The 19,738-nt window shown below is 37.5% G+C and overlaps 1 protein-coding gene across 1 annotated transcript in view; it reads right to left on the minus strand.

The window, feature by feature from the left end:
* vars2 (valyl-tRNA synthetase 2, mitochondrial) overlaps window positions 1-19,665 on the minus strand; it is a 33,387-nt gene extending 13,722 nt beyond the window's left edge. The window contains exons 1-18 of the mRNA XM_036566184.1: window positions 19,519-19,665; window positions 17,222-17,437; window positions 17,017-17,098; window positions 14,725-14,825; window positions 13,299-13,420; window positions 12,338-12,404; window positions 10,390-10,487; window positions 10,226-10,307; window positions 9,954-10,073; window positions 7,986-8,094; window positions 7,817-7,905; window positions 7,599-7,689; window positions 6,276-6,403; window positions 5,849-5,952; window positions 5,592-5,673; window positions 5,346-5,422; window positions 5,114-5,201; window positions 2,139-2,232 (exon numbers count right to left, since the gene is read on the minus strand). Coding sequence (XP_036422077.1) covers window positions 2,139-2,232; window positions 5,114-5,201; window positions 5,346-5,422; window positions 5,592-5,673; window positions 5,849-5,952; window positions 6,276-6,403; window positions 7,599-7,689; window positions 7,817-7,905; window positions 7,986-8,094; window positions 9,954-10,073; window positions 10,226-10,307; window positions 10,390-10,487; window positions 12,338-12,404; window positions 13,299-13,420; window positions 14,725-14,825; window positions 17,017-17,098; window positions 17,222-17,434 — 1,747 coding nt within the window. The 5' untranslated portion in view covers window positions 17,435-17,437; window positions 19,519-19,665. The remainder of the gene's footprint in view (window positions 1-2,138; window positions 2,233-5,113; window positions 5,202-5,345; window positions 5,423-5,591; window positions 5,674-5,848; window positions 5,953-6,275; window positions 6,404-7,598; window positions 7,690-7,816; window positions 7,906-7,985; window positions 8,095-9,953; window positions 10,074-10,225; window positions 10,308-10,389; window positions 10,488-12,337; window positions 12,405-13,298; window positions 13,421-14,724; window positions 14,826-17,016; window positions 17,099-17,221; window positions 17,438-19,518) is intronic.
* Window positions 19,666-19,738: the final 73 nt, after the last annotated feature.

Below are 19,738 nucleotides of genomic sequence, written 5' to 3' on the forward strand. Positions count from 1 at the left end.
ACAAGAAACATTCTGCACGTGTTACTTTCTCCCTTTGAAAACATATGGAGCATTATGAAGTGTAAAACACAAAAATGAAGCCCCCATACGACTGCACAGCACAACAGAGCAACTGGTGTCTTCAGTTCCCAAATGATTATTAAGTGCTGTTAAAGGAAAGGTGATGTAATATAGTGGTAAACATGCTCCTGTCTCAACTTTTCTGGAATGTGTCGCAGGTACCATGATATGGTATATATCAGATACCATAGTTGTTGGTATAGTGTAGTAGGTAACACCTCTGCCTTCTACACTGTAGACTGGGGTTCAATCCACGACCTGGGCAAGCACCCTACACTACACCAATAAGAGTCCTTGGGCAAGACTCCTAACACTACCTTCACCTACCTGTGCAAAATGATCAAATTATAAGTTGCTCTGGATAAGAGTGTCTGCCAAAGGCCATAAATGTAAATATTTGGAATCAGTGTGTATTACAAAAAAAAACAATAACATTCAGGTAAAACATCAAATTTCATGTTTTTGTACTGTTTCAATTTAATACAGTTCAAACAGATTTTAATCACTGCTTTCTGTTTTATTGGCATTTCACATACTGTCCCAACTTTTTTTGGAATTGGGTTTGTAGATACTCCTCTCCTGTAACCGTGAGTTCACATTATAAAGGAGGAGACAGATCACTGGTTGTAAAATGGATGGGAAAGCTTGTAATGCTCATCATGGTGTCCGTTTTTCTTTGGGAAAGCGCCGTCTTTCACTATAAAGATCCAAACGGCTTGTTGGTTACACTGGGAGTTGGAAAAGCGCCCCTCATGTGTGGATATCTGCGCAAGTGCAGTAGCCAGAACAACCCAAAAAAACGTTTTTGTGCATTATTGAGGACAATGCTACAAACTGTTTATGAGGTTTTTGCCAGTTACCAGCAGCTTCAGACATGCTGTTGAAACGGTAATTTGGCGTGGAGTTTTTCAAGTTTTTTTTTTTTTTAATGACTTTATTGAGGTCTACCTACCTTGTAGGTCTACCATGTCTATGGACTGTTGCCTGTTGTTCAGCCTCCATCAAAATTTCAACATAATTCAATCATGGATATGTAAACAAAGTCATTCAGAGTGGTTTGATGTAAAATGCTATATTGTAGAGAAAATTACTGACCTAATTTTTATGTACAATGTTGATAATGGTTAATCAGATGCAAATCTGAGAAAAAAAGTTTTCTTTGGGGGCTATTTTGCCTTAAAGCGTCCTTCATGTACCTCTCCACCAACGGCTTTTAAAAAAATACAGATCAGCTTTTGGCATTTTAGAGTCAGAACGGTTATGGAAGTTATGAGAAAATGGCGTGAGGCGGTCATGAAGGAGGAGTTACAAAATAGTGTTAGACACTCTTAGTTGTTTCCTTAATTTTTTGGTGTTTCTTAGTAAGCATATGTTTAAGCAATTCTTTTTGACTGCTAGTACACAAATTATATGTATATATATATATATAAAACATATTGTATTAGATTTTCAGTCTCCAGAACCAGAACAAACTCCTTGTGCAGAAACTAAATAATAAATTATTCTTATTCTGATTTTGATTCTGATTGTCTAAGCTATTTTTTTCCAAAAGCTTAACATCAACATGCTGTGGCGTATTTGTGAGTAGAACAAGGTATCAGGGAGTTTTAGCTGAGTTTTTCTCTCAAGTTAAAAGTTAAAACATGATATTATTGGTTAATATTATTTCCCCGCCTGCTGCTGCACGATGATGCAATCCAAAATCAGAAGATGTTTTAGACGTGGGCAAAAGTCACAGCATTTGATTAAAGATTACAAAAAAACAATAAACTTAAAACATCTTTTAAATGATATGATGAATCATCTGTAATAGGGCAAGGTAAATTTTGGAAATGTTGATTTCAGGTTGACTTTAAACTACGGCGATGAAGCCATGTTTATGAGAAAGGCTTGGGCTGTGAAATTAAGTAGAGATGTTTAATGTTTAATCATGTGTTATTTAATCACTCACTTGTCACTTCATTAGAAACACCTACCTTGTACTTCCACTCACGGAACAGAACAAAATGAGTGTACAGAATGAATAATTAATATTATATTTAGCACTGAAATATGGACTGAAGGCAGTCATTAGTCACCCTGTGTGAGGATAAGAGCAGTAGGGGACACTCCAAACTTCGCAGCAGCGCGTTCCCTGGCCTCCGCTTCACTCCTGCCCCACACCCACTGCTCCTGCAGAGAGATACAGTCACAGCAGAACACAGCGCATTAATCACACCACATAAATCACACTGCTAGGCCTGCTGAGTAGGGCTGAGCGATTTGGGGAACAGATCTAATTGCAATTTTCTAACCAATATTGTGACTGTGATTTAAATTGTAATTTTTTGCTATAAATTATAGGTCCAGGGCTTTTTTGGGCCAAGAAGAACAGAATATCCACTTTTTCTGGCTTCAGGCTTAAAGGGCTAATATCCAGTTGCGTGGTTTTATGTATCAAAATAATATATGTGAAAATAAAATAATTCAATTTCACATGACCACTTTTCAAACCTCTCTTTATCCCTCAGAATTGAACAGACTGTTTCTGTTATTGTGCATTTAAGATTGATATATGTAAATGAGCACAACACATACATCAGGATGCTTTTTGTCGACTTTAGCTCCGCTTTCAATACAATAGCCCCCCCATAAACGGGTAGACAAGCACAGCAACCAGGATTAACCACCACACTCTGCTCATGGATTCCAGACTTCCTCACTAAGAGACCACAGAATGTCAGGGTGGGCAACCGCACATCGTCCACTCTCATCCTGAACACAGGAGCACCACAGTGCTGTGTCCCGCACGCCCATCCACCCCTCTAACACTATAGTGAAGTTCGCTGACGGCACCGCTATAGAGGGACTGACATCAAGAGGCACTACAAAGAGGAGGTTCAACACCTGGTCCTGAACACCACCTAAGCAAAAGAGATCGTTGTGGACTTCAGGAGAACCAGAAAAACAACAACTCCCCCTTCCACATAAATGGTGAGGAGGTTTGACGACATCAAACTCCTGGGAATCCACATCACAAAGGATCTGACGTTGACCATTAACACCTCCCACCTGGTGAGGAAAGCTGAGCAGAGGCTCTTCATCTTGAGCAAGCTCCCTCTCAGCTCTTCATGAATTTCTACAGGAGCACAACAGAGAGCATTCTCTGCCACTGCGTCACAGTGTGGTACACCAGCTGTACTGCGGAGAACAGGGGAGACTTGGCCTGGATAGTTAAGACTGCACAGAGGATTGTGGGAACCAAGCTCCCAAATCTGGACACAGTTTATGTTAGCCGCCTACATAAGAGGGCTAGCAACATGAACAAGGACTCAACCCACCCAGGACACAGACTATTTGTCCCCCTCCCATCGGGCAAATGATTCAGGACCATCAGGACACGCACTAACAGACTGAGAAACAGCTTCTGCCCCAGAGCTGTAGCTTCCATTACACACCCGACATACACTCACACTCTATACACACACACCCATAGCTGCTGAAGACTGAAGGCAGCAAACAGACCAGCCTGTTTTACAGCCCCCAGCTTTGCCAAGCTGCTGCTAATGCACTGAACACTTCACATCCAGGACTGTAAATAAATTGTTATAGTTTGTGCAACACCTACTGTGGAATACCTGTTTATACCTGTTTACATTGCAATGTTTGCACTGTTTGCACTATTCACATCCACTGCATACACATATATACACACACACACACACACACACACACACATATATATATACACTGCTATAAGGCTCTACAACGAGTCTCCTTATTGCAGATGGTACTGACCTCCTGCTGCCTGAACTGTGCTGAACCATATCACTATATCACCTCTCTTGTTAATATATCATATATGCAATATATCACTGCTACTGTAATGACACTCGCACTGCCCACTTTAGACTGTAAATACTGCTGCTATTCCTAGTTATGTTTAAACTCATTGTGTTGTCACTACCTCACAACACCATAATACCTGCTCTCATGCAAATACAACAAATCTGTCTTATATGCTACGTAAACATGCAAATAGATGTACTTTTATTCCTACTCTCTTATACTTTAACTGATGTCTATTTTTCATTTCAGCCTAATTTATGTAAGTTTATGTGTAATTACATACTGTAACAATGCAATTTCCCTTCCGGATCAATAAAGTTCTTTCTTTCTGTCTGTCTGTCTATCTATCTATCTATCTATCTAGCCTTGTAAATGTTTTTTTTTAATGTTTTCTATTGTTGCTGGTGTTTTCTGAGAGCTACCAAACAAAGTTTTGTTGTATAACCACAATGACAAAGTCTTTTCCTATCTTATCTTCCTATCTTATGGCTGTCCTGTATTGCGATTCATTCAAAAAGCAGTCTGGACTGAAACAGGCCTTACAACTTCAGTGTGAATGGGCGGGGCTAAACTGCTGTAGGCTGAGTAGGTGGCTGAATTAGGCTGAATAGGTGGATATTAGTAAATGTGTAGGTTTTTGTGACATCACAAAAACAGAGCGCCAAATATAATTCCCCTTATCACAGCATGTTCTCAAAATATCTGTACTTTCCCAATGTCTGTGACATTTCAGCTGCAACTTCCGTCATCTATAAATGTATGATTCAAACTACATCTCTATTGTTAATGCTAAAGTATTAAAATACTGTCCTGATTCATATTAAACTGAGTGCGTCTACGAACTTTGATGCTTTTGTGTCATTTCCTCGAGGCTTCAAGAGAGAGCAAACAGGTCCAGTGAGGTGAAGGTGGGATCAGAAAGGGACAAAGAGGAAAAACTCCTAACAGTAAATGTGCTGGTTTTTGTGACATCAGAAAAACAGAGATTTCAAAATGGCTGTTTTTTGTTGCTTAGTTTCCATATATGAACTGTGTGGACTGGGCAGTGACCAGTACATTTTAAACCTTTAAACAGGGTTTATATACTACATCAACATATTTTTATTAAAAAAAAAAAATAAAATTCAGTTTTCCAAGATAAGGGCCCTTTAAATGATAAAGCAGTGACAAATAAGTGTCCAAGCTGTACCAATGAACCATTAATCCCTCTAACAGCTAGTCCTACCTCTTGTGTGTTACCAGAGTCTGGTAATGTCACTCGATATGCTGGAATCTGATGACCCCACCAAAGCTGTCTGGATATGCACCAATCACTGCAGCCAGAATGAAGGAAAGATATTTTTATGCACTTTTATGCACAAACAGAAGCTAAAAAAAGCTGAAAAGATATAATCACAACTAACTTCATTAAAGGAGCACATCCACAGAACAAATCCTGTTGTCTAAGACACACTAACCTGATGTTAGAGAGCCAATTCTTCCATGTTTTGGTGTAGAAGTGAGGTATTATTTCCAGCTCTCCCTCATCCACTGCCTAAAATGGATAAATATGTACCAAATATAGAAGAAATGTACAACAGCAGATTGTGAGAATTATTGTGAGCAGCTGCAAATGTTTTGAAAAGACTGATTAATCTGCTGCTACAGAACAGTATATTAGTCACTTCTGCACATTCGAAATGTCTTAGCGGACACACACATACTTGTATTGCCTTCTGTGCCATTTTCTCACAGCGAACAAACCACTGTTTCTTCAGTAAGGGTTCAATGACATCTCCAGAACGGCTATGCGGGACAGGACAAAAGGTCAATGTGAATTTGAATTGGTCACTAACTGACCTAAATGCTTTAATGCTGACAAGAAATGCAAATGTGTTCTTATTAAACACAAGTGATGAGAGGCTTACAACGATTTAGAGAAGCGAAATGAGAGTAGCTGCCCTTATTAATCTCAATTCACCTGCAAATTGGCAAAGACATGGGATGATCCTCCTTTCCTCTGAATAACTTCATCTCTATCAGTGCACTAATCACTCGCTCCCTGGCCTCAAATCGCTTTACTCCCTGAGAAGAGAAGAAGAAAGAAATGCTCAGAAAGATCTGTCAGCTGAAATATTGGTCTGTGAACCTTACTGTAATAGCTTAAACTCAAAGGAACCCATAGGTGGTCTGTATTTCAGTTAATCAGTCTCAAAACTACGGAACTTGCGCATTAGTTTCATACAAATTACCAAATAAAATACAGAGGCGTAGCTGAATAATTCGAAGTACTTACTGAATAATAAGATTAACAACATTAATAACTAAACAGTAAGAATAGGGCACAAAGAACCTAAGACAGTACAGCTTTAGAATGGCATTTTATACAGTGATATTCAGTTCTGTACCTGCAGCCAGTGGCCACAATGCGAGGTCATGGTTCCATCTCCTCCAATCACAGTGAGGCGTGGCAGCGAGTGTCTCTGAGAGAGCAGGAAGTCAGTGTGATCGTGAGCAGGGGTCAGCTTCACAGCTCCTATCATACAACAGGACAGAAATTGTGTTAGAATGCACTGTATAGAGGACAAAACCACTGTCAGCGACACAGATCCCAGCTATTTAAACTCGGACTGTCATGATTACTCAATATAACCAAATCACTTCAATTAATAATAAATTAAAATTTGCATGATGATGATGCATATTTTAAATTCTAGTTCATCTTTTTTGCAGGAAAGAATATTGAAGTCAGACTGTTTGGTTTGTATTGTTTAGTTCAGTCAGGTTTGACTATTTTTTAAAAACCTAATTAACTGTCAAAATTAGGGATGAGTAATGATATTTGAACCTTTGCTGTAGCAGCTGATATTTACTTAAAAATAATCGGCATCAAAAAGATGTTTGATGTATTTATTGTTCTCTGGAAAAGCAGAATGTTTAGGTGACGCTTGTTTACTATGACAAAATATCTGCATTTTTAATTTTACTGCATGTGTGACCTTATAATAAATAAATATTACATTCAGTGTAGATATGCATGTATATATACAACCCCATTTCCAAAAAAGTTGGGACACTGTGTAAAATGTAAATAAAAACAAAATGCAATGATGTGCAAATAGTACAAAGACAACATATCAAATGTTGAAACATTTTTATATATAAAATTTTAGATATATGAAAAATATATGCCCATTTTAAATTTGATGCCTATATATATATCCCATATCAGTGGATACCTACTCAAATTTCTCTTTTAATAGTCAGAATAGTTGGCAAAATATTTGATTACTAATAAAACTGATAGTAACAGCCCTAATATAAACAAATATTTAGGGATGCACAATGTTATAAGTATCATATTGCTATCAGCAGACAATTGCTTAGAAAAAATATCAGCATCTGACAGATATTTTGATTTGATGGATATTTCTAACCAATATTTCATGATGTATTTATTGTATTCTGGAGGAACAGAGTGTTTACATTATTATCTTTATATGATTATCTATGATGCGTATCCAGGTCAATTTAGTCCCAATTTCTACATTTTATGAATGTTTATGTATCAGCATCGGCAGATCAGTCAACAGGAATGTACTGCACGTCTCCTCCTGTTGGTCAGAGCTTGACTTTGGGCTTAATATTTCTGCCTAACTGAGACGTTCTGCTTTGTGCAGTTCTCCTTGCCACCCCCTCCCAAAACATGTATCAGAATAAATCAGGAATACCTGTGCCCAACCCCATGTCCACCACAGGATCTGTGATTATAGGCAACAGCCTATTTGTAAAAGGATGCCTGCACTGTTTACCATGGAGAGCCTAATAGGGGAAAAAGCATAATAAGCCTAATACTGTTACTGTATGACGTTTCATGTGCTATTATGCAATGAATCAAATTTAGAAGATGAATTAGACACTAATAGATCATAAGAACGCTAATGTGTACCTGGTATCGGGTATCATCAGGATGCACAGCAATGGCCACATCCCCCAGCATGGTCTCAGGACGTGTGGTTGACACAGCAACCTCGCCCTCTAACACAGATACAAATACAACATCAATAAACTGAACAACACAAATATGTGAAAAAATGTGTGAACAAAAGAACACTCACCCTGTCCTTCTATAGGATACACAAATGTAATCATAGTCCCAAATTCGACTCTCTGCTCATAGCCAGGAACAGACAGAAGAGTCCTGCCAGACAGCTGCTTTGAGTCGACCTAAACACAATTTCATGTACAACAGAATTTAATTTGAGAAACGTGTTTCATTTCAATGTGTTTATATTTCCAGAAAGATATTGCTGTACAAACACTGGTCACTTTAAAAGAAAAAAAATATTAGAAACTCCTCTCTTGTAGCTCCACCTTGTTGGTATACAGAGACTGCAGTCTTGCTTTTGTCTGGATATTTTGGGGCGGTAGAGCACTCGCTACCTACAGCAAAATCAGAGCCCACCCTTACTTTATTTAATTTCCAGTCAAAATGGCCATTAAGTACAGGTTTTCAGTATCAAGGCAATTGAAAAGAAGTCAAAGCCACTTCTGCATGGAACAAACTTAAATATGACATAATTTTATGACTTTTAATGCACAATATTGTGTTTTATTTTTTCCAATATGTTAAATTCAACAAATAAATTGCAGATGTGGTGTGAACAACTTCTCACTTTTTCAACAAATTCAATAAATTGCGTAATTTGACCAAGGGTGCCCAAACTTTTGAACACTACTGTATATTTTCAGAAAATTACACAGAAGCATCAACAGCTAAATATAATATCAATTATTTTTAGTATTTAGTGTGTCCACTCTTACACTCTATCTTTCATTCTTTTCAGGAGACTCGCTTTCAGTTTTTCAATGAAATCTGCAGGGATATTCTTCCACACCTACAAAGTTCAGTCTTAGAAGTTGGTTGGATTTTCTACTTCTTATAATCCAAATAATCCCAAACACATTCAGAGAGTGTGTTTACATGCACTCAATAGTCCGATCATAATAGGATTTCTGCAGTTATCTGATCATTCAAATGGTCATGTAAACAGCACACTGATTTCTTAGATCAGAGTAAGGTCTAGAAATCTGATTAAGAAATCCGATAAAGAGGCTGGATTTTAGCTCAGTAATCAGATTTCTCAGTGCATGTGAACTCTTACTCTGATTTCTTTCGGATTTCTCAGTCTCCGCATGTGCGAATCAGACGGCAGTACCGGAAATAAGCAAGCAGTGTTGCAGCGAGAATTTGGAGCGACACTCAAACCAAATACATGCTTGACAAAATGAAGGAATTCAATATTCTTCATCTTCTAGATGATGTTATTCATATTTTCAGGTAATGTGGCTTCTGTGAGCTTACTGGCTGGTTGTTATGGCGTTGATTGGATTACTGACAAAATCTGATTTTCTGCAGTTATCGGATTATTAAGTGCATGTAACACTCAGTGATGTTGAGGTCTGGACTCTGGAGTGGCCATTGTTTTGAGAACACCAGCAGCTGATTTGTTTGATTTCTCAGTAAGACCTTCTTGAACAGCTGCACATCCTTTCAGATCCACAGCGCTGAGTCGTCTTCTCACAGTGGAAGGATGGACAGAAACACCTGTGGATGTTTTCAGATCTGAAGCAGCTTGATTTTCTCCTCTCTCTCAGAGATGAAAGCTTTAAGTGCTGTTTATCTGATGGGGGCAGTTTTGGTGTCTACCAGGTCTTCCAGGTGGTTGTTGGGAGTCTCATTTTCTCTGTAGCTTTTAATCATTTTTTTTAACTGTATTTTTTAAGCTCCTGTTTTTTTCAATAACTTTTCTTTGACTTTCTCCTTTATTGTGCAAGTGGAATATCTTATATCTAATCTTCTCAGAACCATTTCCTAAAAACGAATGACTTGCACTTAATGGCCATTTTGCCTGGAAATTAAATAGATAAGAGGTGGGTTTTTACACAGTGCTGTATAAGGTAGGTGGACCTCAAAGTGGTCATTAATACTAAAAGGACATACAAGATGAGAGTTTCTAATAAAGTGGACAGTGGGTATGTGTCCATATTCTCTATTTTAAACTGGCTTTACCACACTGATGTACCTCAATGTCTGAAATTGCGGACTCTAGTGCACAGCTCCAGTTGACCAGGCTTTCAGAGCGATAGATCAGCCCTGAATCACACATCCTAACGAAGGCCTCCGTCACCGCCTTGCTAAAACCCTGCGGGAAAATATCCAGAAAAAGAGGACAAACAAAAAGAGGACAAAGCGGGAGGAAAATGAGAAAATGTAAAAGAAATGACATGTGAAATGGTGCTCAGTGAGGCATGAGATGCTTATATAAAAGGAAATTGGTGTGTTGTGCTGTCTTACCGGGTCCATGGTGAAACAGGCCCTCCTCCAGTCCAGCGAAGCGCCAAGTTTCTTCAGCTGATGATAAATCTCGTCTCCTTTCCTGTAATGTAAAGCATGCTTGACACAACACTCAACCTCTCAGGCTGAATGCATGAATTACAGTAAATCGCACAGACACTCACTCTTGTTTCCATCTCCACACTTCCTGCAGAAATTCCTCTCTGCTGTAGTCTTGTCGACGCTTGCCTTGCTCCCTTAGCAACCTCCTCTCAACAACAGACTAAAGCACAGACAATCCAAAAAAAAAAAAAAAGTCAGGGAACAATCTATAACACTTAGGGGTTTACTTACAGTCACAATACATCCTTTACGATCTCTGTCTAGTAAAGCAAAAATGTGTATATAGTCTTATGCAAATATTTGAGTTAACCTTTTGCATTACGTTTTATTGATTTTATAAGTGAAAATATATGAACACATCCTCTACAGTAGACAAACCCAAATATGCCATTTTCTGCACATTTTAATGCACAATTTCTAATTATTTGCAGAGTTTAACATGTTTTTAAACATTGTTTTATGTTTTTTTTCCATATGTTCAATTGAGCAAATGAACAGAAATTATGCATTATGCAAATGTGTTCTCTGTAGAGGATGAGAAGAGGCGCCCAAACTTTTGCATACAACCAGGTCCATAGGATGTGGGGGTGCTGAGGGTGCAGCAGCACCCCCTGATTTCAGGACTGCATCTGCTAAAAACAACAATAATACAGAAATCTGAAACTTCGAATAATTTGAACATAGCAAAGACTCATGCAAGCTTATTTTAGAGATGTTTGTATTTTACATTTTTATTTATATGTTTTTAAAATCTACAGTAGCCTAGCCCTATTTAAGTTAACAATGCATTTTCATTACAGCAAGTCGAATCGCCTCCCTAGACAACCTCAGCCGCTTTTCAGGCTCGTCACTAAAACGTACGTAGGTTGAGGTTTAAAGAGAGAAAGTGTGTGCAGAGATAAAGGCCAGTTCTGAGCCCCTTAGCAGCTTAATACTGTTTGAACATCTAACGTAATAATAACGTTTTATCGACCGTATCTCCCGCTCAGTGTGCTTCCCAGCGTTAAATCTCACTGTGTGACTGTGGGCGTGACATAATCAGCTACCAACAATCTGACTGGTCGCCTCTCAGCTCATTTGCCTAAAGGTTGCCCAGAATGAGAGCACAGTGATGATGTGCATCAGCAGCCTGATGTGTCAGTTATATGCATAAATTTTCATCTCTCGCCTCATTATAGTGCAGTATGACACATTCTGATCCATGTAAAGTATAAAAAAAAATCAAACAGAAAGAAGCAAAACATTTTGCATGACATCATCGTTCAAATCACACGTATGTTGCTTAAAATTTCAGCACCCCAAACTTAAATCACCCTCCCACATCCCTGCATACGACTGCTTGTATTCTATATTTTGTGATGCTCTTTGCGTCTGCGCCTCTGCATATTCTTTATTATTTCTTTACTATTTGTATTCCATATTCACCATTTATGTATGCAACTCTACCACAACAAGTTTCTCATACATACAGCGACACCAAAAGTTTTTGGACGCTTCAACCATTGATTAAAACCATTGGAAAACTAGTGAAATTCTTGAGATTACTTCATAAAATGTTTAACAAAAGCACTTTCAGCGCAACATTAAACTGATGATAGGCTCTTTGTGTGGAGAGAGTATGAAGAAGAACTCCGGTCAGACTTATTTACAGGTTTTGTAAAGCTCAGAGATGGAAACTTCAAAGTGTGGGGCTGTTTTTCTTACAGTGGTGTTTGTAAACTTCTCTTTATTGATGTGATCATGAAGCGTACAAAGGCATTTTGGATGCAAACCCACAGAAGTCTGCGAAGACATAATGATCTGAAACAAGCTGCCTTTGGAAAGAATACTTTGCCAAAAAGAAAACTGCAGTCTTGAAATGATCTGTTTAAAATAAATGCCACTTTGTTTGACATTTTGTTTCCAAACACAATGAATTTAATACATTTTATGAGTATGGCACAAATGTCTAAATACTTTTGGGGCCACTTTATGTACAAGTACTCTTGGCCAACAAACTGCTTCTGATACCTGTGTTGCAATCCCAGCATGGTCACAGCCCGGCACCCACAACACCTTGTAGCCTTGCATTCGCCGCCTAAACAAGAAAAAGTGATTATATCAGTGAAGCCAAGCTCAGCACAGCTGCACCTGATCCTGCATTTATATTAGTGAGCCATGTTCCACTGAGTTCTGCAAAAGATTCTCCCATATACTACTGTTCAAAAGTTTGGAATCATTTACAGTACTAGTAATTTTTGTACATCAATGTTGTTGTGAACTGCTTTCATATAAATCATTTATATAAATCATTTGTACAACAGTATTAATGTTTCATACACTAACGTACGCAGTGTAGTTTTAAATATGTGCTTTTAAATGTATTATAAGTGTTTCGTTCACTTGGTATTCAAATCACCAAGAGGAAATTAATATATAAATCAAATAAATTTAATGTTTATGAAATGAATAAAAAAATTATAAAATCAATGTATTGCAAATTAATCAGTAATGTGTCAATAAATCATATAAAAATAAATAATAAATGTAATCATACATCTACAGTCATTTTTAGTCAAGTATCTGCTCTCAAATATAAGGCATTCTTGATGTTAAATTTCATTATAATGTCATTCTACAGCTTTTACACACAGTTCAGAATGATCTACAGCTCTGTTCATCACTCTAGACACATCTAACCTGTCTTCATTTTTTATCTTCAGTTCTAAATAATGATGAAGCTGCACAGAACTAGCATATTTGAATCATTTCATGCATGTATCTGCAACACAATTGGCTGTATATTTCTGAAAAAATTGATTGCAGTAGAGTACATGAGAAAAGATCCAGATTTTTAATGCATTTGTTTAATAAAACATGAATTTATCATGAATTTACTCATATATATATATATATATATATATATATATATATATATATATATATCCTCATTTGCCTGTGTACAAACTCAAACAAGTGCACCAGTAGTTACCAGCGAGCAAGAGCGTCCTCTATCGCCACCGTCAGAGCATGACCAAGATGCAGAGTGCCCGTCACATTTGGTGGGGGGATACAGAGGGAGAAATATCTATCCACAGCTTGTGGCAGCTCATTCTAATGAAGAAAAAAAAACAATAAAATGTTAATTATAGATGTTAAAAACAGAAAAAAGATCTCATCCAAGCAGCAATGATTGAGTGCAGATTGAGTGCAGGCCTTAAACTATTCATTTTGTTTAGACAGGTTTAGACTTGCATTCACTTTTAATATTCATAATGTTTGTTATGTTATACAATAATAACTCAAACGATGCGAATTTAAAATTTCATACCATTCATCAAATGGTATTTTTACATGTTTTATGCAGCATTTTAGGAATTCTGTGAAGTAGAAGTGAAGAAAATGATGTTATCTGTGATAAGATTTGATGTCCACTTTTGAAGATTTCTGGATTTTTTTAAAACTTCAACAACCCTGTTTATCATTATGGACACATCCAAAATGTTTAGTTCATTTTTTTACTGCTTCTTAGTGCCATATTACCTATTTGAAAGCTTTAAAGTGGTACAGGACTCTCATACTAGATTCATTTGGTACATTTAAAAGCAACTAAATTTATTTTCTGTAATTGACAACATTGATTCTAAACTTCTGAACAGCAATTACAACCTTTGAACGTTAGTGTATGTTAAACTCAATGCTAATCGATATGAATATTGCACTTCTGAGACTCAGAATTCAGTGGAATTCATCTTTGTCTTGCAACATGACTCTGACTGACTAAACCACCTTCTGTCCTATTTCTGGGTATCAAGCAAAGGTAGCTGCGGACTCCTGACTGCTGACCAGAGACCAATCATTTTACTTTTTTCATTTAACCCTTGTGTGGTGTTCAGGTCTGTGGGACCCATTTTCAATGTTTACAAAAAGAAAAAAATATGTGATTTATTATTATTTCAATCTCAGATTCTTGGCCTTTGATCATTTTCTGTGAAGAACATATAAAATAACCCATTTTCAGTGTCTTCACACTGTTCACCCCCCACACATTTATATTACACATGTGGTGTTGGGTGAACCAGCGGGGAATAAAAGTGTGGAGGTGCTGTGTCCTTCACTCTGTTCTCCTCCTACATGGCCTGCTGTTAGTGTCTGTGTGTCTGTGTGTGCATGTGTTTGTATATCTGTGCATGTGCTGGTGGACAACATGGACAGGCTGCTGACTGGCTACAGAACAAACACATCAACACCACACAAGGGTTAATGTGCAGTAGCACAGTGAAAATGAAAATGAATGAGATGAGTTTGAGAACATAGTCTGTGTTCTGTCATGTGCAATCAGTCACGTCTCTCTGTTCACTTGATTTGAATGGAGGAAATGCCTGGTTTGCGTTTCAAATGTGTTTTTCTTCTCTTACATGCTTCTCAGGGCTGAAAAATCCCTGTTTCTCCCACCACGGATACCAGCAGGACTCCACATATTCTGGGCTGTAGGACTGCGGGAGGGGCACAGTGGTGTCTTATGGAGAAAACAGCATGAACAGACATAAATTTTATTAAAATGTTATTAAACATCAATACCGCGACCTAGAAGGATAAGCGGTTTAGATGATGTATGTATGTATTAAACATCAATGTCATAATTATATCAGTACATGTATTTTCAAACACAGAGCAGCTTGTTTCAATGTATTACCTGTATGTACAATATATGCCCAAAGGTTTGCAGACACCAGTGTTTCTTTTGAAATAAAGGATATTAATGGGGAGTTTGTTCCTCCTTTGCTGCAGTAACAGCCTTTACTCTACTAGGAAGGCTTTAAACTAGATGTTGAACATTGCTGTAATGATTTGATTGCATTCAGCCATAAGAGCATTAGTGAGGTCAGGTACTGATGTTGGATGATCAGTTCTGGATCACTCCAAATCATCCTAAAGGTACTGGATGGACGTCCAACACTCCTGAGAACATATTTTGACTGCTCCACAGACCTTGAGCTCATGTCTCCAGAGCTCCTCTGCACATTTGGAATGGGTGACCCTTAAAAGGGAAATTCCACTGATTTTTTTAAATTTCTGCATAATTAAATGGTTACGATGTAAAGTCAGTGACAGTGGTTTGATGTGAAATTCTCCATACTAGTGAAACTTACTGAGTCAAAAGTTTTCACAGTGGTCGTGATAGAAATGATGCAATCAAAGAGTTCATTGTCTGTAAAAGCCATCTCACAGAAAGTCATGTGAAATGGTAATGAATATATCACCTGATACCTGCAATATTGTTTTATGATTGCTTTTGGCCCAAAACATAATTTTTTTAAACCATTCATGGTGGAGAGGCACACACAGGCTGTTGTAAGGCAAAACAGTCCCCAAAGAATTTAATCACGATCAACATAACATATAAAAAATGTAGATGACATGTCACTCATTTCTGGAGTAAAATAGCTACATTTTAATTGTAGACTTAATTGTAATCTGATTTTCTTTACAATAAACAATTTCACAACAAACCACTCCGAATGACCGTTTATATATCAGCAACTAAATTATGCAGATATTTTGAAAAATCAGTGGAATTTCCCTTCAGAGTGGCTAAATTTAGTAAATCGAAGAGGAGTCTGGATATCTTTGGACAGACAGTCTACAACTAATCAACTGGCTTCTGTTTATTTGTAAGGACCTCATCAGCCAATAGACAATAGGCTGTACAAAAGACATTCTTGTGAGCAGATTATACTTCCAGTACATCAGGCTTTTAATGAGCTTGGAGAACCGGTTTTAATTACTGTGCACCATCAAGCTGGAATACTTTACAACACACTCTAAAGCTCGGCTCTCTTGTTTCGTTTGCTCTTTATAAACATAACATTTTCCACAAAGAAAGTTTTAGTTTATTATTTGTTATTATAACTTATTACATTGATGTTTCAATGATATTTTATTTGATATTTTTATTTTATTTGTTTCTTTTTTTTCTTCTTTACCAGCGTAAATCAGAGTTCTCAAGGGGTGCAAAAAATACACAGAAACCGTTCTTAAGTGAAAGTAAAGTCGCGTGCAAAAGTTTAAACACCCTGGTCAAATTAGCTGTTTATTTGATTTTCATAATTTCTATTTATTTGCCGAGTTTAACTTATTGGAAAAAAATGAAACATATAATAAATCTCCCATGACTTTTGCACAGGCCACATAAACTAATACCTAAAATATAAAATGTGTCATAATTTTTATTTGTTTTTACAATTATGTTGCATTCAACAAATTGTGCATTAAAACATTCAGAAGTGTGTTCTCTGCAGAGGACGTGCTAATTTATTTTCACTTAGAAAAAAAAATTAAATCAATAAAACACATAATTTGATCAGGGTTACCAAACGTTTGCATGTGACCGTATGAGCACTTTGTCAAAACCTTCCTCAGTTAAAACTGGATGTATGGAGCCCAAAATCTGTTTTAGTTAAAGAAAAAAGTATCTGCATTTAAACATACTCAAGTATATAAGTAAGTAAAAAGTAAATGTCTTGCAGAAATGCAGAAAGAGTACAATTATTAAATTACAATGATACGGGAGTAAAGTACAAATCTTACAAAATGATTTATAATATAGTAACGAAGTACATTTACTCAAGTATTTTCCACCCCTGAGATTCTCCCTCAGTATATTTTGAGTTTGAATGAATGTACATTATAAGAACAAAACGCAGTACCTTTCCTCTCTCCAGGCGAGACAGCAGCTGTGTACAGTATCTTCTCTTTTTCTGACCATTTCATCCCAACATTATCAACATTCTAAAGGACAAGATAAACAGTGCACTCACTGTCAATGTGTTACTATGCAAAAGCTTAAATGAAATGACTCATATTTAACACTAACATGCTCTATTAGTCAACAGTAATATGTCATGGACTTACACTATCGAGTATGGCCTCTTCTCTCTTTCTTTTCCGTTTTGCCTTTTCCGACTGAGTTCTATGAGGATGTAAGGGCTGTGAGGAGGAAGAGGAGGCGGAGGAAGGTGGAGGCTGAGCTGCTGGAGAGCACAGCCTTCGCCCCCATGTGCTCCACACTCTGGGTAAACTTCCACCGCCTGCCCTCAGGGACCTGCCACAGGTGGGCCGCCACATCGCCTAAAAGCAAACAGGTGGGCTTAAATGTTAAAAGATGAAATTCTAAAAAGTACAAATTATCTAGGAAAGAAAGAAAACAAAAGCAAAAAAAGCAACCGTGTCTGTTAGACCATCATTAGTGCTTCCAGACTTCTGAGCTCTTAGTTTAATCTTTTTTCCATCTTTTTAATAATAATAATAATAATAATAATAATAATAATAGACACATTTAATTAAAGGGAAATTCTGCCAAGTTTTCAAAATTTCTGCATAATTCAATTGCTAAGATATGATCAAAGTAACTCAGGGTGGTTTGATATAAAATGGTACATTGTAAAGAAACATAATGAGTCAGATTTCTTTACCATGGTCGTAACAGGACAGCAATGTCACAATGTCTATAACACAAATATAAATATTCACTGCCCAAAATGTCCAGTGAACCTGCACGTGCAATGTTGATAATAGTAAAACAGCGGCAAATCTGAGAAAAATGGGTTTGGGTGGTATATTGCCATACAGTCTTTGGGTGGTATACTGCCATACAGCCTTTGGGCGGTATATTGCCATACAAAGCTCTGCATGCACATTGCCACTGTGAGCGGATTTAAAATGTATGTTTTAGGCCAAAAGCTTATCTCGAAATCTGTTGTAAAAACGTCTCAGACTGCATATTCATAACTCTTTCATGTAACAATTTTCTTAAAGGCATTAAATGCTTTGGATGTCAGGTTCCTATCACCACCAAAGAGAACAATTCTGACTCTAGAACAGAGCAGTCCACATCAAACTACTCTGAATGACTTTCTTTACATCTTAACCATTTGATTATGCAGAAATGTAGAAAAACGACTGAATTCCACAGTAAGTCTGGGGTTTACTGTAGGCCAGGGAAAAGAGCTTTGTTCTGAGATTTAATTTAAACACGAAAACTGAACTTTTACTGTCTGACATGTAAGTGAAGAGAGTTCCAGAGGGGAGATCAAATCTGGAGAAACCTTGATCACTGAGACTGTGGAGGCTGGATGGGGAAATGATAAGAAGAATGGTAAGGTAGGGGGGTCTATAGGGGAGAAGAAGCTCTGACTAGTAAAAAGGAGTGAGACGTTAGAGGGATTTATAGGTGAGCAGGAGAAATTTTAAACCTATGTGGTACATTACAGGGAGGCAGTGGAGATTTTGGATAACAGGTGTAATGTGATGATTAGACCGGGCATGAGTGAGGTGAGAAGGCGAGCAGAGTTCTGGACCATCTTTTCCTTCCTAACTACTTGGTGACATGCTAAAATTGCCCCTAGGTGTGAGTGAGTGTGTGAATGTGTATGTCTGTCTGTCTGCCCTGTGATGGACTGGCGACCTGTCCAGGGTGTATCCTGCCTTCCGCCCAATGACAGCTGGGATAGGCTCCAGCACCCTACTGTGACCCAGAAGGATAAGCGGTTTAGATGATGTATGTATGTATGTATGTAACTATCTGGTGTGCCCTTACAATATTAATGAGATGGTTGTTTTGAACTGATGCCCCCAGTTAACAGACTGAGAAGATGCAGGACCAGCCCTTTTACTTTTAGAGCAGGTAAAGAAACAGTAAGACCAGATAGTTATTCATTTAAGTAATGTCACATATCAGCAGTGTTTTATGCCTGAAAAAGTTTGGTTCAAACAAAAAGTGATGAAGGTTATGCATGACTTGGATGAATTTGAAAGATTCAGGATGGGCATGGTTAGTTTATAACAATATTTATGATACGTTTCATTTATAGATCACTTTCAAACAACCCAAAGACAATCAAAATGACTACTAAAAGAGAAAAACACAGGACATGAAACAGAGGCTGAAGTTCGCTCCCGTTCCACCTTAAATGGTGCAGCAGTCAGCCTGAGGTGGCAGAATGTAACTGCTGCACTATTTAAGGTGGAACTTCGTGAAATAAACAGGCAATATAAACAGAAAGCAAAAAGGATCCAAAACAATAGAGCAAAAAAAAGTATATAATAAAAATATCATATTATATAAATAAAATATCATATTATATCGTGTAAAAACGAGGTATTTAAGATAATGTACACAGTAAATAGAGGGAAAGTCAGAGTTAACCTACCTTCAGCCTGTGTGGCTCTTCAGGGTGCAGACATGTTGGGAGCTTCAGTCAGTTCCTACACGATTTTATACACTAAACGCTGCATTTGATGAAACACACAAATGGGAAAAACATCCACGACGCCGCCGACTCGGAATAAATTAGGCTATTTCAAATTAGTCGGGTTTTAACTTGCGTTTCGTGTGTTGGGTACACGTCGTTCCCCCGCCGACGTGTATTT

The sequence above is a fragment of the Colossoma macropomum genome, unplaced genomic scaffold (genome assembly GCF_904425465.1).
Source record: "Colossoma macropomum unplaced genomic scaffold, Colossoma_macropomum, whole genome shotgun sequence".
Classification (NCBI taxonomy): Eukaryota; Metazoa; Chordata; class Actinopteri; order Characiformes; family Serrasalmidae; genus Colossoma; species Colossoma macropomum.